General features: G+C 33.5%; 1 protein-coding gene across 1 annotated transcript; it reads left to right on the top strand.

The window, feature by feature from the left end:
• The first annotated feature begins 4,967 nt into the window (after positions 1–4,967).
• On the top strand, positions 4,968–10,972 carry LOC142981638 (facilitated trehalose transporter Tret1-2 homolog). Its single transcript, XM_076127675.1, has 3 exons — positions 4,968–5,439; positions 8,213–8,351; positions 8,831–10,972. Exons 1-3 carry the CDS (start codon positions 5,365–5,367, stop codon positions 10,117–10,119), a joined length of 1,503 nt encoding a protein of 500 aa, XP_075983790.1. The 5' UTR covers positions 4,968–5,364; the 3' UTR covers positions 10,120–10,972.
• The last annotated feature ends 5,793 nt before the right edge of the window (positions 10,973–16,765 follow it).

Below are 16,765 nucleotides of genomic sequence, written 5' to 3'. Positions count from 1 at the left end.
AGTATAATATCCCTTACGACATAAATTACTTTTAACTAATAACTTAAATTTATTGAGACTTAAATTTTGAATTTCACTCGGGATTTTATTGTAGAATCGCACACACTGACCTCTGAAGGATTTATTTATTTTTTGGAGCCTAGTGACTGGGATAACAAGTTTGTCTTTATTCCGTGTATTTATATTGTGCATGTCACTCTTTTTTTTAAAAAGGGCGATATTTTTATGCACATAAATTAAGTTTTCATAAATATATTGACTTGCCACTGTCATTATATTTATTTCCTTGAATTTTTCCCTTAGTGAATGTCTACTTCCTAAATTATAAATTGCACGAATAGCCCTTTTCTGCAGCACAAAGATGGTTTGGGTGTCGGCAGCATTACCCCAGAGTAGAATTCCATAAGACATGACACTATGGAAGTAACTGAAGTAGACTAACCTAGCTGTTTCTATGTCAGTAAGTTGACGAATTTTTCTGACCGCATAGGCTGCAGAACTAAGTCTATTCGCCAATTGTGATATATGTGGTCCCCACTGTAACTTACAATCTATTGTAATGCCTAAAAATTTAGCATTATCCACAAGGTCCAACACATCTTCCTTCATCTTTACTGCTGTTTTCACTGGTTTGACATTAGGTGTTACAAATTTTATACATTTAGTTTTTTGCTCGTTTAAAAGCAAATTGTTAACATCAAACCAGTGTACCACCTTTGAGATAGCAATGTTCACGTCGTCAAGAGTGGTTTGTTGTCGCTTAAGTTTAAACAATAATGAAGTGTCATCTGCGAACAGTACTATCTCGTGACTATCCTTAACAAGGTGTGGTAAATCATTAATATAAACTAGAAACAAAAAAGGACCGAGTATTGAGCCTTGAGGCACCCCCATTTTAACCGCAGATCCCGTAGATCGCTTACCGTTAACCTCGACCCTTTATATTAATTAAAATTTGTAGAAGTACAATCAACTTGGTTAATAGTTTGCTTTGTTTTTTGTTTTCGGGAGTATTTAACTTAAGTACATCGTTTATTTTAAAATGCTTAGAAAAAAATGTTACCAAAATATCACTATGTCTGAATAAATATTTGTTTATGATCATCGAATAAAATGTAAAAAAAAAACATTGTTTGTATGTACAAAAGTACAATTGCATTAACATAAGTTTGTAAATATATTATAAGGAAGAATAACATAGAAAATAAATAAATTAAGATCGCTTATGTGTGTTTATTATACCTATAAGGGATTTACCTCTTTATGTAATAGAAATCTAGCATTAAATTAAATAATTCTCACAAAGAACTTTTAAGCGAAATATTCTAAAACAAACCACTTAACACAATATGCAGCATTTCCTTAAAAAAGCGTGTAATAAGTTACGCATTTTTAAGTTGTCAGAATTTAATCGCTAAATGGGGCCACGTCAAACTTCGATTAAACACAATAAGATTTTTCCATTATATTTGTTTCAATATCTATAAATTAATACACAAAGAAGGTTTTTTTCTTGTTATAAAATTATTATAATCGAATTATAAAACACTGATTTACACAGTCGCTTAATATTTTTTAGGTAGACACAAAATCTTTATTTCTATACAAAAAATTCAATACAATAAATCTATACTAATATTATAAAGCTGAAGAGTTTGTTTGTTTGAACGCGCTAATCTCAGGAACTACTGGTCCGATTTGAAAAAATCTTTCAGTGTTAGTTAGCCCATTTATCGAGAAAGGTTATCCATACTAATATTATAAATGCGAAAGTAACTCTGTCTGTCTGTCTGTCTGTCTGTCTGCTACTCAATCACGCCTAAACTACTGAACCAATTTGCATGATATTTGGTATGGAGATATTTTGATACCCGAGAAAGGACATAGGCTACTTTTTACCCCGGAAAAATGACACATTTCCCGGGAAAATTCAGAAAATTCAACGAAGTCGCGAAATATCAATATTATAATGACATTGAATTAACAAAATACCGTTGCCATGGCAACTGTTTTAATGGCGGATATGCCTTAGCGCGACTTCGTTATACTAAGAGATGTAAATAATTTTGAGAATATTTTTCGTGAAAAAAAAGCATATTTTATATCATCACGCTACGATCAATGGGAGCAGAGTACCAGTAAAAAATATTACAAAAACGGGGGAAATTATGACCAATTCTCTCTTATGTGACGCAAGCGAAGTTGCACGAGAAGGCTAGTTAATTACTAACTCTGAAGCATTTACGCAGTAAACCGTTCATAGTTCAATATAATTAACCGAAAATTAAATTATTCACAAATTCCTGATATTCTGAAATATCCCTGTAAACCACAAGAGAACCTTTTATATTCATTGTAAAAGTTACACTTCGTCATTTAACGTCACTAAATCTTTGGTGATTTCCACTGTGACGACTGTTATTGATAGCTAAGTTTGTACGTATTTAAACCACAGAATAAATACTAATTATTGTTTATTAAAACAATATTAATAATATTATTGCTGAAACAAGTAGGCCGTTTTTTCCTTCATTCTTTTGCAGGTCTTTTATTCTATAAAAATTGACAGAGTTAAATTATGTTCCACAAAAGGCTGGGATATTATTTACGCAGGTCATATTAGTTATATTTTATTCGTTCAACTCAGAAAATTTCATGAAAATAAGTACCTATCTAATTCATTCATATGAAAGTTCAATGAATATTACTTACCTAAATAAAATGCATGCAAATTGTGTTTGCAGATTTCTGTAGTAAAGTTATTGACCTATCGACATCTTTACTGACATGCTAAGTTAACATTCTAGTATTTATTGTATAATGGCCTAGATTTAAAATCATCTAAAGGCAAATCACGTTTATTATCGAACTGTACAAACAAGCGCCATCTATTAGATAATCGCATGATTTATCGATGAAAAGGCATAAGAGTTGATCTAAAAACTACGAATGTCACTACTAATTCCTTTGAATTAAACTGCTTAAAGTAGCGTAAAAGTCTCACTTTACTATACTTACAATAAACTTTATTTAAAATTAATTTAGCGATTCCAATTATTTGTTTAATTCTAAAAACCTAACTGCCAAATCCACTGCTAGCGCCATCTCGTGAGCAAGTGAACAAAACTCTGAACACAAATCGATAGCAATTACCGTTGCTAGAGAGCACGTAGTACTATCATTGTTTAATAGATGTCACGATTACCTGTGACACGTGCCTATTAATAATAATAAAATAAATGCTTTTTTATGAACGAATAGCCATTCACGAGTTCCTGTCTAGATTGTTTTTTATTAATTTATTGACCTCAAATTGAGCAAAAAATGCGAATGCAAATTTTTCCATAAAAAAAACAACCGGATTATAAATTTAGGTTATTTTTAAATATGTCTCACTAGTTTTGCATGATTTGAGATTGGGCAATAGGCTGTATAAAACTCGAGCATTATATTTGAATACTTGGCTATTTGTGTATGGATGAATAAAAAAAATGTAGTAAGTGGTGTTTTTTAGCTCTGCCTTCCTCCATGCAAAAAAAGCGTGATTTTATGTGCACTAAGTTATTTCTTAATTATAAGTATTTTTCTTTTGGTATACAATGAGATGCGAGCCAATACAACTGACGATCCAACATAATGATAAAATAAACAAATTAATAAAATTCAGTAGCTTTAGCAAATCGATTTTTATCTTTATTTTCTAATATGCAAAGTACATGGGTCTACCCAGGTTCTTAACAATCCAGGCTAATTTTTTAAATGAAAAGTATACATGTCTGTCCATTTTACTGCATGTACCTAGCTTCTCTTCCAATTTATGTTGGAGACGGCTTCCAGTCTCATCGAATGCAGCTGAATACCAGTGTTTTACATGGAACCTCTCATCAAAACAAGGCATATTTTCTTTTCGTCACGGCTAAAATACGGGATCAAATTGCATGAGATAAATAATAAATTTATTCATTGTTCTATTATAAAAAAAAGCCATATCAATACTCTTATCTTTATACAATAGCCAGAATACGAATTAAATTAAATCGCAAAATCAAGTCAATGACCTTTCAACATGTTGCACAAAATGCAATAACATAATCTGAGACTAAACAAAGGAATGATAAGTGTTATCACAACTCATTATCATTTAAATGCACTTTTAATCTATACTTACGAAACTACCCGGCGATTCTCTCGATTCATTATTATGACTGTTACTTAGCTCCTTCAAGCCATCCCTATGGTGTTTTATAGCCTAGCATTCTTCAAAAAATCAGATGCTATACTTAAAAATATATTTTTAAATCATATATTTATAATTCATAATTAGGTAGCACTTTGTCTAACTTGGGACTCCAACCCAAGACCTCAAGATCGGCAGTCGGATATAATATCCACCCCGTCATAGAGACAGTCAACCAAACAAACAAACTAAAAATCTTTTCTTTAATATATTATTTTAGATTAAACTTGAGGAAAATCTTTTGTTGCAATAAAGATTGCACACACAGATTGTGTGATTAAACATAATTAAATAACAGTTCGTAAAGAAAGGGTGTGTTGACAAAAATATAGTAATATTTATAGTCTAACAACTCAGTACAAAGCCAAAAAAGGTTTGCAGCTATCAAAGGTATACAAAATCTAAATTTATAACATCAGTGACCCGTAGGCTTATGTAGCTGACGGTAGGCAGTTTCATACAACTGTATACTAGGTCGGAGAAAAAGCCTTTTCACATTATAGTATGTATGAACTTGTAATAAAATCTTTTTTCTACACAAAGCTCGATATTTGAGTACCTCACGAGCTCACTTAAAAGACACCTAATGAACCGTGTACCTACTCATTTGTGATTCTTGAAGCCCAAGAGATTTTATTACAAGTTCATACATACTATAATGCGAAAAGACTTTTTCCCCGACCTAATATTAAAAAAATATATAGAATTGTGATTTGTAATCTCGAATTATCGTACATGCCAAGGCTTTATACCAAGTTATCAGACTATAAGACGCTAGGTTACCACGTAAATTTAAATAGTAGTATAGTTATCAGTTATTTGGTTACCATAGAACTTTACTTAATTTGAAATCAAATGGCCGTGAGTTCCCCAATGATATCTATCTATTTAATTGAAAAATGCAATTTCACGGGTTCTAAAAGGACCTTGTTTGTGTTTATCACACAGATAGTTTTAAACCTTGTGTTTCAATTCTATTTTCGTATGAATATTTATTTTTCTTTCACTAGATAAAGGTATTTTGACAAGAGCGGATCGATGTCAGGCGCTGCTATATTTACCCTCAAATTTTAGATTCTGTTACACTTAAGTTTGTTTTCTTGTTAAAGTGATAGTGTTTGTGTATAATGGAAGAAATTGAAGATTACGACAGGCTTGAGAAATATAATGGCTGGCAGAAAAGGAAGTTCTTTTTTAGACAGGTATGTAGTAATTGTTTTATTAAATAGTTTTAAAATTAGGCGTATATTAATCATGAGTAATGATATGAAAGAATAACCATTTAGCATAAAGGAATTCGATCATAAATAATTATCTATTGTATTTTATTTTCTGGTTTTACAACGTATTATTATTTACATTGCTTATTTTTATTTTAAAATATGATATATTTATAAATAGATAATTTATTATGATAATATTAGATTGAATAATTTGTTGGTATAATAAAAAATGTGAATAATATATGTTTTTCTAATAAACTTTAATTAATGCGATTTTTCGAAAGACGATGCATTTTTTATATTTTATATTCAGAATAAATTACTTACCTAATGTATTTTTTCTTTTATTAACAAAAAATAATTGAACACTAATTAAAGGCATAAATTAATCTAAGTTCTGACAATAAAACAAAAAAAAAGAAAACTAAGCATTTAAAAATAAATAAATTTCAATTAATGTAACTTGATACAATTATTCCGGACATAAGATAATAAAACGGTTGTAAAACTATTAGATCCGATTCACATTATGTTAAATAATATAATTGATCAATAAATATCTCAGATTATAAACATACGATCAAGATAAGATCAGATAAGATATGAAGAGATAATATTTAAATTACCACTTCAGTGGCCAAACGCTAGACATTTCGACTGCTTGTTTTACCCCCGGTTTCTGAGTTACATTTATCGGTAGTTTATCTATTCAATAGCGTTAAAACTCATATGAAAATACGCCATTGAATAGATAAACTACCGATAAATGTACTCAGAAACCAGGGGTTAGTGATAACTTTTCCTAGAAGATTTAAATCAGTAGTTTTTGAGAAAATCCTGAAAGCGCGTACATACATTTTACCTTTAAATATCCCACTGCTGGGTAAGGGTCTTCTCCTGTAATTAGGGATTAATTGCAGAAGTAAATATTATTGACTTCTATTTAATTTTGAAATCGGTAAAAAAATCATTTCATAGTATTTAATTTCTAAAAAGATATAAAAGCGAATCTAGCTTTTTCTTTGTCTATTTTGTTCAACATCTATAGAGTATCTGCTAAACCAATTTCTCTGATATTTGCTCGGGTTATCGGTAGTAATCAAATTATAATAATTATAAAAGAAAACATTTTACAAAGAAGTAATACTTTGGTATGAGATTTAATCAGATCAGGTTTTCAATATCATAATATTATGTATTAATAGAATCGACTTACTTTCTGTATTAGAAAGTCACATATTAATTTTTAATTAATTTTATTGGAAGTCTATTTATAACCCAACTCGCAATGGCCAGCGTAGTGGACTCGAGGTCTAACCCCTCCTTCATTCAAGGAGGAGACCTTTGCCCAGCAGTGGGACATTAATGGGTTAAATTAAATTAATATTCTTTATTGGCTTGTTTATTTATTGGATCATTCGACCGTGCGCTAGGTTGTTTAGGAGTACGAATTAGACATTAAATAAAATTAAATTGATTTAGAATCCTGATTTAGGTAAGCCTCCAAAAATGACTGACGTACACGGAAGAAGATATTGCAATAGGTGAAGGAATCTGAATAATCATGATTTTGTTGACATTTTAAATAACTTCAAATCCGAAACACAATCAGAGGGTCAACGAAAAAGTTAGTTTTATTTTCACTTTTAACGCCTGTTATATCCTATGGTATAGGCTCTGTATAAAATACACCCACTTTTAACTATTTACAATATCAGCCCCATGTAATTGGGAGCGCACCTACTACAATACAGAGGCCACGTTACCAAAATCCAGGTTCCTATTAAGAATATTATAATAAAGGTAAATTAGTAAAAAACGTTTTTTTTAGCCTCTACTGTCCCACAGCTGGACAAAGGCCTGCCCTATTTTTTTGTTTTCTTGTTGTCAACATACCACAGAACTGAACAAACCACAAAGGTAGCCTATTAGCTAGATATCTAGCAAATTACCTAGTTATTATTTGGCTATAAAGATATGTATGGCTTATGGAATCTTTGTTTTAAATATTGCACAATATTATAAAACAAGAAGTTGCCTAACAAGTAACCTGCCTGCTGACCGTGTCTTAGGAATCCTGTTCCAAAAATATAAGCTGTTGTCTTTAAACCAGTAAATCAATCATATGTTAGATATTTGTAGAGTTAGTTTTTTAGGTCGTAGTACGGACATAAATTATATTTAATATCATAGATTACAAGATCACCTCGTTAGAATATAGGAAGTGAAGAAATACCAGGAAGATAAATAAACGTTGATTAAGTAATTGCAGAGGCACAATTTCATATCAATATCATTATGCTATTGACAACTGAGTAACTTTTACTTTTTGAATGAAAACTTAGCAAACCTCCGAACATAGTCCGCAAGAATTTGCCATTGTATTCAAAATATAATTAATATGTATTCAAAGAATTTTTTTTTTTGGTCACGAATCCTTAGTTAATTAATAATAATTTCCCAAAAATGGTTGACGTCAGGCAACCGGTTGTAAAAACGTCAGCCAAGTAACTCTAGCAGCATTTTTTAGAACAGAGAACATTATTTGCAAACCCTACTTAACGTGAGATAAGAACAAGCCAAAGAAAAAAGAATCCTCTGTCAGATGAACTCAAGTCTACTCCCTAAAAATATTTGAGGGCACCACTAGCACCTTTAGAATTTACAAAGCCCAATAACATTATTTCCACAAGCTCTTTGCACACTAAAACATCAAAACCTCTGCTAACTATTCCTCATATTGTACTTTCAGCTCCTCATCAGCACAGGAGCATGGACGTGCTACTTCATCATGGGTATTTCCTTCGGAGCATCAACAGTCTTCATTCCTCAGATCAGGGCAGAGGCTAATTCTACTAAGGCTGTTAGTGAAGAAGTCGCTTCTTGGATACGTATGTATACCGTTAAGCTAGTTATGACTACAAGAGGGCTTAAGTGTGTTTAATTTTTACCGTTTATAAGCTCTTTTTCTAATGAAGACGTCCTTTTAGAAAAATGAATATTTCAGATGAATAGTTCTAGATATAGAAGGTATATGTTAAAAAAGTCCTAAATGGTTTCAAATAACTTTTTTCTACTAAAAATACTTTTTTAGACAAATTATTACCATAATTTACTCGTGAGTCATTGTTATATCATAAGGCCATGTAAGGAAAAATGTAAATATGCAGTTGTAATTATTACCAGGTGGATTTATTAATTATATTGAATAATAGCAAGATAAAATTGCTAGTTATTTCTCGCAGTTCCATTCGCATAGGATAATTTATATTTAAAATAGTAGTAGTAAAAGATAGAAAAACCGACCAACTGATATTCACAATATTATTTTATAGAAATTGATTTAAACGATTCTGTTTTAATTTTCCAGCTGCGATCTTAGTCTACTCCGGTCTCCCATGGTCCTTCATTCTACCAGTCGTCATGAAAATCTACGGTCGAAAATACACCTTTACCTTCGTCTGCATCAGTAACCTGATCAGTTTCATCGTCTTATACTGCAGTACCACCATCACACAAATCATTATCAGCGAACTGATCAATGGTATCAACACCGGCGGCCATTTTACTGTCTCCGTGATGATCATAACAGAATACACTTCACCCAAGTATAGAGGATTCTTCTTAACTGCTAAATCTGCTACCCTTTTCTGGGGTATACTGGTCTCCAATGCAATCGGCACCTTTTTCCACTGGAAGAACATTGCTCTCGTTGGTATAGCTTGCAGTATCTACAGTATTGCAATCGCCTTTATTCTACCCGAGTCACCTTATTGGTTGACGACTAAACATCGTTTTGACAAGTGTTCGAAATCTCACCGATGGTTAAAAGGTTCCGATGTACAGTCTGAAAAAGATCTAGACCAGCTTATTCTGTTTCAGAAAAATGTTGAATCGAATAAAAATGCTAATTTTGAATTGAAAGAATTTGTAATGAAAAATATTAATGTAATGTCGAGTAGACAGTTTTATAAGCCGCTAATTTTGTCGATATTAGTTCAATCGTTGTATGTTTTTTCTGGTAAAGTTGTTTTCAGTGTATATGCTATAGATATAATAAGAAAGATAACTAAAGACCAGCATATATCGGCGTACACAGCCATGTTAATATTAGACGGAGTCACCGTATTTTGTATGTACATAGGTTGTGTATTTGCAAAGATGTTGACGCGAAGAAAATTACTAATAACTACTTCTTTATTCGGTATTGTGTTCTTAGTAGCAATTTCAGTATATTCTTATTTAATTAAGTTAGGTGTTTTACAGGAAAATAATTACGTGTCTATAGGTTTAATGATAGGCTATTCTGTAGGTATCGCATGCGGTCCTATAATATTATCTCAAGCCATATCAGGTGAATTAGTTTCTATAGAATCGAGAGGTTTATCCTCATGTTGCATAGATTTATGTTTGAAAATAAATCTAGGTACTTTGGTTAAGATTTCGCCATTGATTTTTAAATCATGGGGTACGGAAGGTGCGTTTTTATTCTATGGTGTGACTTCTTCAATGTTTTTGTTCTTGATTTATAAATATTTGCCTGAGACTAAAGATAAAACTTTGCAAGAAATAGCTGAATGTATGAAAGGTAAAAGTAAAAGGAAAGTGTGCGTGGAAGAGGATGCATTTTTGGCTCATAATAATAAGGCTGTGAATTAAAATTTAATTAGGGTAATAAATATTATTGTATTAATCGTGATTTAAATATATTATTCAGTAACTATGTTTTGCAAGTAGAATAGTGATTAGGTAGATACTTGAAATGTTATTGCATGCGATCAGGCTTTCTTAATTAAAAATTTTAGGCAAGCAAAATTTTATTTTATAATATACCTAATTAAAATCGTGGTTGTGTATTGTGTCAACAATTTCAATTAATTACTTATATTTCTTAGGTACTTTCTGATAGTATGTAATACAAATTAATGGAATAACAATGTTTTTTTTCTTTTCTTAAACTTCGACACGGCATTAAAATTTATAAATTAGTGACTTTACTGAACAAAGAAATATAATTATGTCCTACGATTTTTTTCTGTAAGAAGATAAAATATATAAATTTATAATTCTAGACTATAAAAATTGGAATGAAGCTGACAAAATAAGCCTACCTGCATATAAATCTATTTAACCTTGACAAATATATACTGAGTTTTATATAAACCAACCAGTTTTGATCCAATTAACAATTTTATCTTATATATTATAATTAATATGCGTCAAATAACCTGAACGGTCAGTCCTAAATTTGAAATTTATAAGCATTATTGTATTTAACTGTTTTTTAAATGTTACTTATCCGTATTACTTATTTTGGCATTTATTTTCTTATTGTGTTTGATATGATAAACGTACGTCTTAATAATATTAATTAATAGAAATGCTAAATTTAATTGTTGGTATACTATAGTAAATAGGATCCCTAGATTGCTAGGGATCCTATTAGTTACTAAGAAATTCGATACTGTTAAAAATATTGTTATAAAAAATTGCGATATTTTATTTTGTGTTAAATAAAAACGATGAAATCCGAACAATCTTTTACTTATCATACAAAATTACCTTAAATCCGTTGTATTATCACACTGTTTTATTAATTAACTAATACAAAGATCATAGTTGTGGTTCTTGAAAGTTGTAATGGCAAAGTGATGAGGGAGTTTAAATTTTTTGTGTCAATATTAAAGTGAGGAAACCTTGCATGCGTAAAATTTGTTTAATACATTTATTAAGGGCATGCAAAGTCCCCAACCCGCAGTTGGTCAGCGTGGTGGACTCGAGGCCAAACCTCCCTCTCGTTTGGGAGGAGACAGTTGCCGTGCAGCGGGACAGTAAAGGGTTGAAAAAAATATTATAGTGTCGTAGATTCTCGACTTAAACTCGAAATCGTCATGTGCAAGTAGTTTGATTTTCAGCATTCAGTATTGCGTACCGACCGCTTGATAGATAAAGGTTAATTTAAAAAATATTTCATAAAGAATCCGTTAGCAACGCTGATCTGTTTTCCAAGGAAAGTTTCCCGATAGCCACTACATAGTCTTTAGCAAAGCGCTCCTTAAGGTTTTTTGAGGGCATACAAAGTCCCCAACCTGCACTTGGCCCGCATGGACTTAAGGCCTAACCCCTTCTTCTTTTGGCTGCAGTGGGACGGTAATGGGTTAAAATAACAAAAGTTTTAAGCTCCTGAAAATAATAAGATGACTACTTATTTTAAAATATGTTGCTATGGTTTTTATAGCAGGCATCATTTTAAATATCACTTGTTCATTATCCATTTGTTAAGAAACAAAAAAAATGGCTGTAACGAGGCTTAGCTGTAACTAACAACTTAATATTATTATGTCTACATGTCCATTACATATACCATACTTTTAACAACTGTGTTATAAATTGTAGGTACTATGGATTGTTATTTTCAGAATAGGAGAATTCTGAAACCGAGGAGACCCTAGAATGGTGGGGGCTTGACAAGTTAAAAGTGTAAAAAATAACAACTATATAAAACTTATTTTTATATATTTACACATCATACAGCCAATCGTAATGTTTTAAAATACATCAACAAATTTTACAAAATACGACGTAAAAAGTATTTTTAAATCTACTCTGAAGATTTGTTATTTTTAATACAATCAGCAATTTCTTGCAAAGTCTTATCTTTAGTTTCTGGTACATCTACTATATAAAAATAAGTCGGGTTTTCCTTCCTGACGCTATAACTCCAGAACGCACGAACCGATTTCCACGGTTTTGGATTCGTTGGAAAGGTCTCGAGCTCCGCGAGGTTTATAGCAAAGAAAATTCAGGAAAAAATTCAACAGAAAGGCGAAAAAACAGAGAAAATCATTTTTCTCATACAGCGCCATCTCTGATACATAGCATGTACTACATACCAATATTTGTATCGTATTTCTTTTAATATTTTTATTTGACAGCTACTCATTGTAGATGGTGCCGGTGCGTGATATATTGTTTGACAGAGAATTTCATGTGAAAAAACGGTATTGTGTTCAAAAAAGTAAAAAATATAAGTTATTCGTTTCCTAACATTTTAATTGGAAACCAACAAATCAATTACGTGTATTGTGCAGATTTTTATTCGATTTCAACAGCAGGCATTTTGTCTTTAAGGTGGTAAGTTAAACTGTGTAAATTATGTGGATCGTGCATTTGAGGTTAAATTCACTACTCTGTCCATAGTCCAAAATGCCTAGAGGACGACGTGCGAACATCGGCCGCCGCACAAGACATGCAAGCCAGCAACAAGTGTATTCACAGAACTTAAGCGAAGTAAGACAAAATATAATAAGAGAAAATGCCCGATTAAGACAGCGCGTGAGCACACGAAGATCATTGGCATCATACAATCGCTTGGCATTCCAATATGATCCCACTGCGAACTACAGTAATGATGAAAATTTAGATATTGGACCAATGACGACTGTATGCCGATATTGTAATGCGTTAAAGTTTAAAAGAGAAACGGCTGGATTGTGTTGCGCAAGTGGAAAAGTCAAACTGGATCCATTACTTACACCACCACAGCCACTGAAACAATTGTTCGATGGAAGTGATCACGATTCCTACCATTTTCTTCAACACATCCTTGAATACAATAACTGCTTTCGCATGACTTCCTTTGGAGCTAATATCATTCGAGAAGGCGGCTTTATGCCGACTTGCAAGGTAAAAGATACAACACACAGAACCAATCACTCACACTAACAAAATGAATTGCAACAATAAAAACTACATATACACCAAACACTACACCATCACACGATCAGAAGTTACACCGTATTCTTCAACAAATGATTGTTTGCAATTACAGATACAAGGACAAATATATCATTTGCATGGTTCAATGGTGCCATCACCGGATGAGCCGCATCAATTTCTGCAAATATATTTTATTTCGTCGATGGTGGATCAGCTGAATGTGCGTTGCAATATACAGGGAACACAACAGTTAAAGAGACGAATTATAGAACAGTTGCAAGCATTTTTTCACGCTAATAACGCTGTGGTTAATATGTTCAAAACAGCATTGGAACAAATGCCATCGGATACGCACAAATTTGTCATAAGAGCGGATTGTACCCCAACAGGTGAACACGTGCGAAGATTCAATGCACCCACCGTTAATGATGTTGCTGCAATTATTGTTGGCGATCCAACTAAATCGCGAGACATTGTCGTTCAGCGAAGAAGCAATATCATGCATCGTGTAAACGAGACACATCGTTTGTACGATGCGTTACAATATCCAATCATTTATTGGCAAGGGCAAGACGGATACGACATCACGTTGAAGATGGTCGATCCAATTACAGGTAAAATATTCACACACTAATTATATTGCTATTATTGGTTTCTATTAACAATTCATTTAATTTTGCATTTTCAGGTGTATCAACGAATAAAAATCTAAGCGCAATGAATTACTATGCGTATCGTTTGATGATTCGTACACATGAGGAGAATGTCATTCTGAAGTGCCGTCGGCTATTCCAGCAATTCGCTGTCGACATGTATGTCAAAGTCGAGACCGAACGTTTAGCGTTCATCCGATACAATCAGGCAAAGCTACGATCTGAGGACTATATACACTTGCGTGATGCTATTCATTCAGATGGCGATGTTCAGAATGTTGGACGTCTGACGATTCTTCCATCATCATATATCGGAAGCCCACGCCACATGCACGAATACGCTCAAGACGCTATGACGTACGTGCGAAATTATGGAACTCCGGATTTGTTTATTACGTTCACTTGCAATCCGAAGTGGATGGAAATTGAACGTGAGATGGAACCGGGACAAAAACCGCAAGATCGCCATGACATAATCGCCAGAGTATTTCAGCAAAAACTCAAGGTTATGATGGATGTGCTTACTAAGTATCGAGTTTTTGGTGACACACGTTGTTATATGTACTCGGTGGAATGGCAGAAGCGTGGACTACCGCATGCTCATATCCTAATTTGGTTGCTGAACAAATTACATTCAAATGAAGTGGATGACATCATATCAGCTGAAATTCCTGATCCAGTCACTGATCCCCATCTACACGACATTGTGACGACGCAGATGGTGCATGGACCGTGCGGTGCTTTGAATCCATTATCGCCTTGCATGGCTGATGGAAAGTGCACAAAACGATATCCGCGACCGTTAGTTGCTGAAACAGTCACAGGGCACGATGGATATCCAGTTTATCGTCGGCGTTCAAAAGAAGATAATGGTCGAACTATTAAAGTCAAAGTTCAAAATCAAGAGATTGAGATCGGAAATGAATTCATTGTACCATATTGCCCGCTGCTATCACGAATTTTCGAAACACATGCAAACGTTGAGAGTTGTCATTCGGCCAAATCAATCAAATATTTGTGCAAGTACGTCACAAAAGGCAGCGACATGGCTGTGTTTGGTATTGCGTCGGAAAATGCGAATGACGAAATCAGCAACTTCCAAATGGGCAGATACGTCAGTACTAATGAAGCACTGTGGCGATTATTGTCATTTCAAATTCATGAAAGATATCCCACAGTTGTACATTTAGCAGTGCATTTGGAAAATGGCCAAAGAGTTTACTTCACTGAGGCTAATGCCGCACAACGAGCTGAGAGACCACCATCGACAACATTGACTAGCTTCTTTTCAATGTGTGAAACAGATCCATTCGCAGCGACGCTGATGTACGTTGAAATGCCCAAGTATTACACTTGGAATCAATCAACAAAGAAATTCCAACGTCGCAAACAAGGCACCCCAGTTCCAGATTGGCCACAGGTGTTTTCCTCTGATGCACTAGGTCGTATGTATACTGTTCATCCTAGAAATGATGAATGTTTTTATTTGCGACTGCTGTTGGTAAATGTACGTGGACCAAAATCATTTGCGCATTTGAAAACTGTGAATGGCCACCAATGCCAAACATATCGAGAAGCATGTCAACTATTGGGTTTGCTGGAGAACGATTCTCATTGGGATTTAACACTTGCCGATTCAGTTGTTTCATCAAATGCGTACCAAATACGAACGCTGTTCGCAATTATCATCACCACATGTTTTCCTTCACAACCAATGCAGTTATGGAACAAATACAAAGACGACATATGTGAAGATATCTTGCATCGTTTGCGCATTCAAACGAATAATCCTGACATGCAAATAACCGATGAAATCTACAATGAAGGATTGATTCTGATTGAGGATCAATGCTTGACTATTGCAAACAAGCTACTGATTGAAGTAGGAATGATTGCGCCAAATCGATCGATGCACGATGCATTCAACCAAGAATTAAATCGAGAGCTGCAATACAATGTTGATACATTTCAGGAATTTGTTCAAAATAATGTGCCGTTACTGAATGAACAGCAAAAACAAGTATACGAAACATTAATACAAGCGGTGGACAATAATACTGGTGGTCTATTCTTCCTGGACGCACCTGGAGGGACAGGGAAAACATTTGTCATTTCATTGATTTTGGCCACTATTCGATCAAGATGTGACATAGCTTTGGCGTTAGCATCATCTGGAATTGCGGCGACTCTTCTAGATGGCGGTCGTACTGCACATTCTGCGCTTAAGTTGCCACTCAATTTAAACACAATTGATACTCCAACATGCAATATTTCCCGATCCAGTGCAATGGCAAAATTGTTGATGCAATGCAAGCTCATTGTTTGGGATGAGTGCACAATGGCACATAAGAAATCACTTGAAGCACTTAACTTGACACTGAAGGATCTTCGGCGAAATAACAACATCTTTGGCGGCTTGATGATATTGTTGGCAGGCGATTTCAGGCAGACTTTGCCAGTAATTCCCCGTGGAACGCCTGCAGATGAATTGAATGCTTGCCTGAAGGCATCACCTTTATGGAATAACGTAAAAACATTATCGCTAACCATTAATATGAGAGTTCAACTTCAAAATGATCAAAGTGCTGCACAATTTTCCAAACAATTGTTAGCTGTTGGAAATGGAAAAGTCCCAGTTGATGCGACATCTGGATTAATTACTCTTACCAACGACTTTTGTCGATTTGTAGACTCTCAATTAGCTCTTATTGAAAATGTTTTTCCAAACATTAGTGAGAATTATCAGAATTATGCTTGGTTAAGTGAACGAGCAATTCTTGCCGCAAAGAATAATGATGTACACGCACTGAATTTCACCATTCAATCAAAAATAGCAGGCGATTTGGTGACATACAAATCCGTTGATTCTATAACAAATCTCGATGAAGTAGTAAATTATCCGACGGAGTTTTTGAACTCTCTGGAGTTACCAG

This window comes from Anticarsia gemmatalis, chromosome 20 (assembly GCF_050436995.1).
Source record: "Anticarsia gemmatalis isolate Benzon Research Colony breed Stoneville strain chromosome 20, ilAntGemm2 primary, whole genome shotgun sequence".
Taxonomy (NCBI): domain Eukaryota; kingdom Metazoa; phylum Arthropoda; class Insecta; order Lepidoptera; family Erebidae; genus Anticarsia; species Anticarsia gemmatalis.
This window is presented reverse-complemented; position numbering and strand designations above follow the sequence as displayed.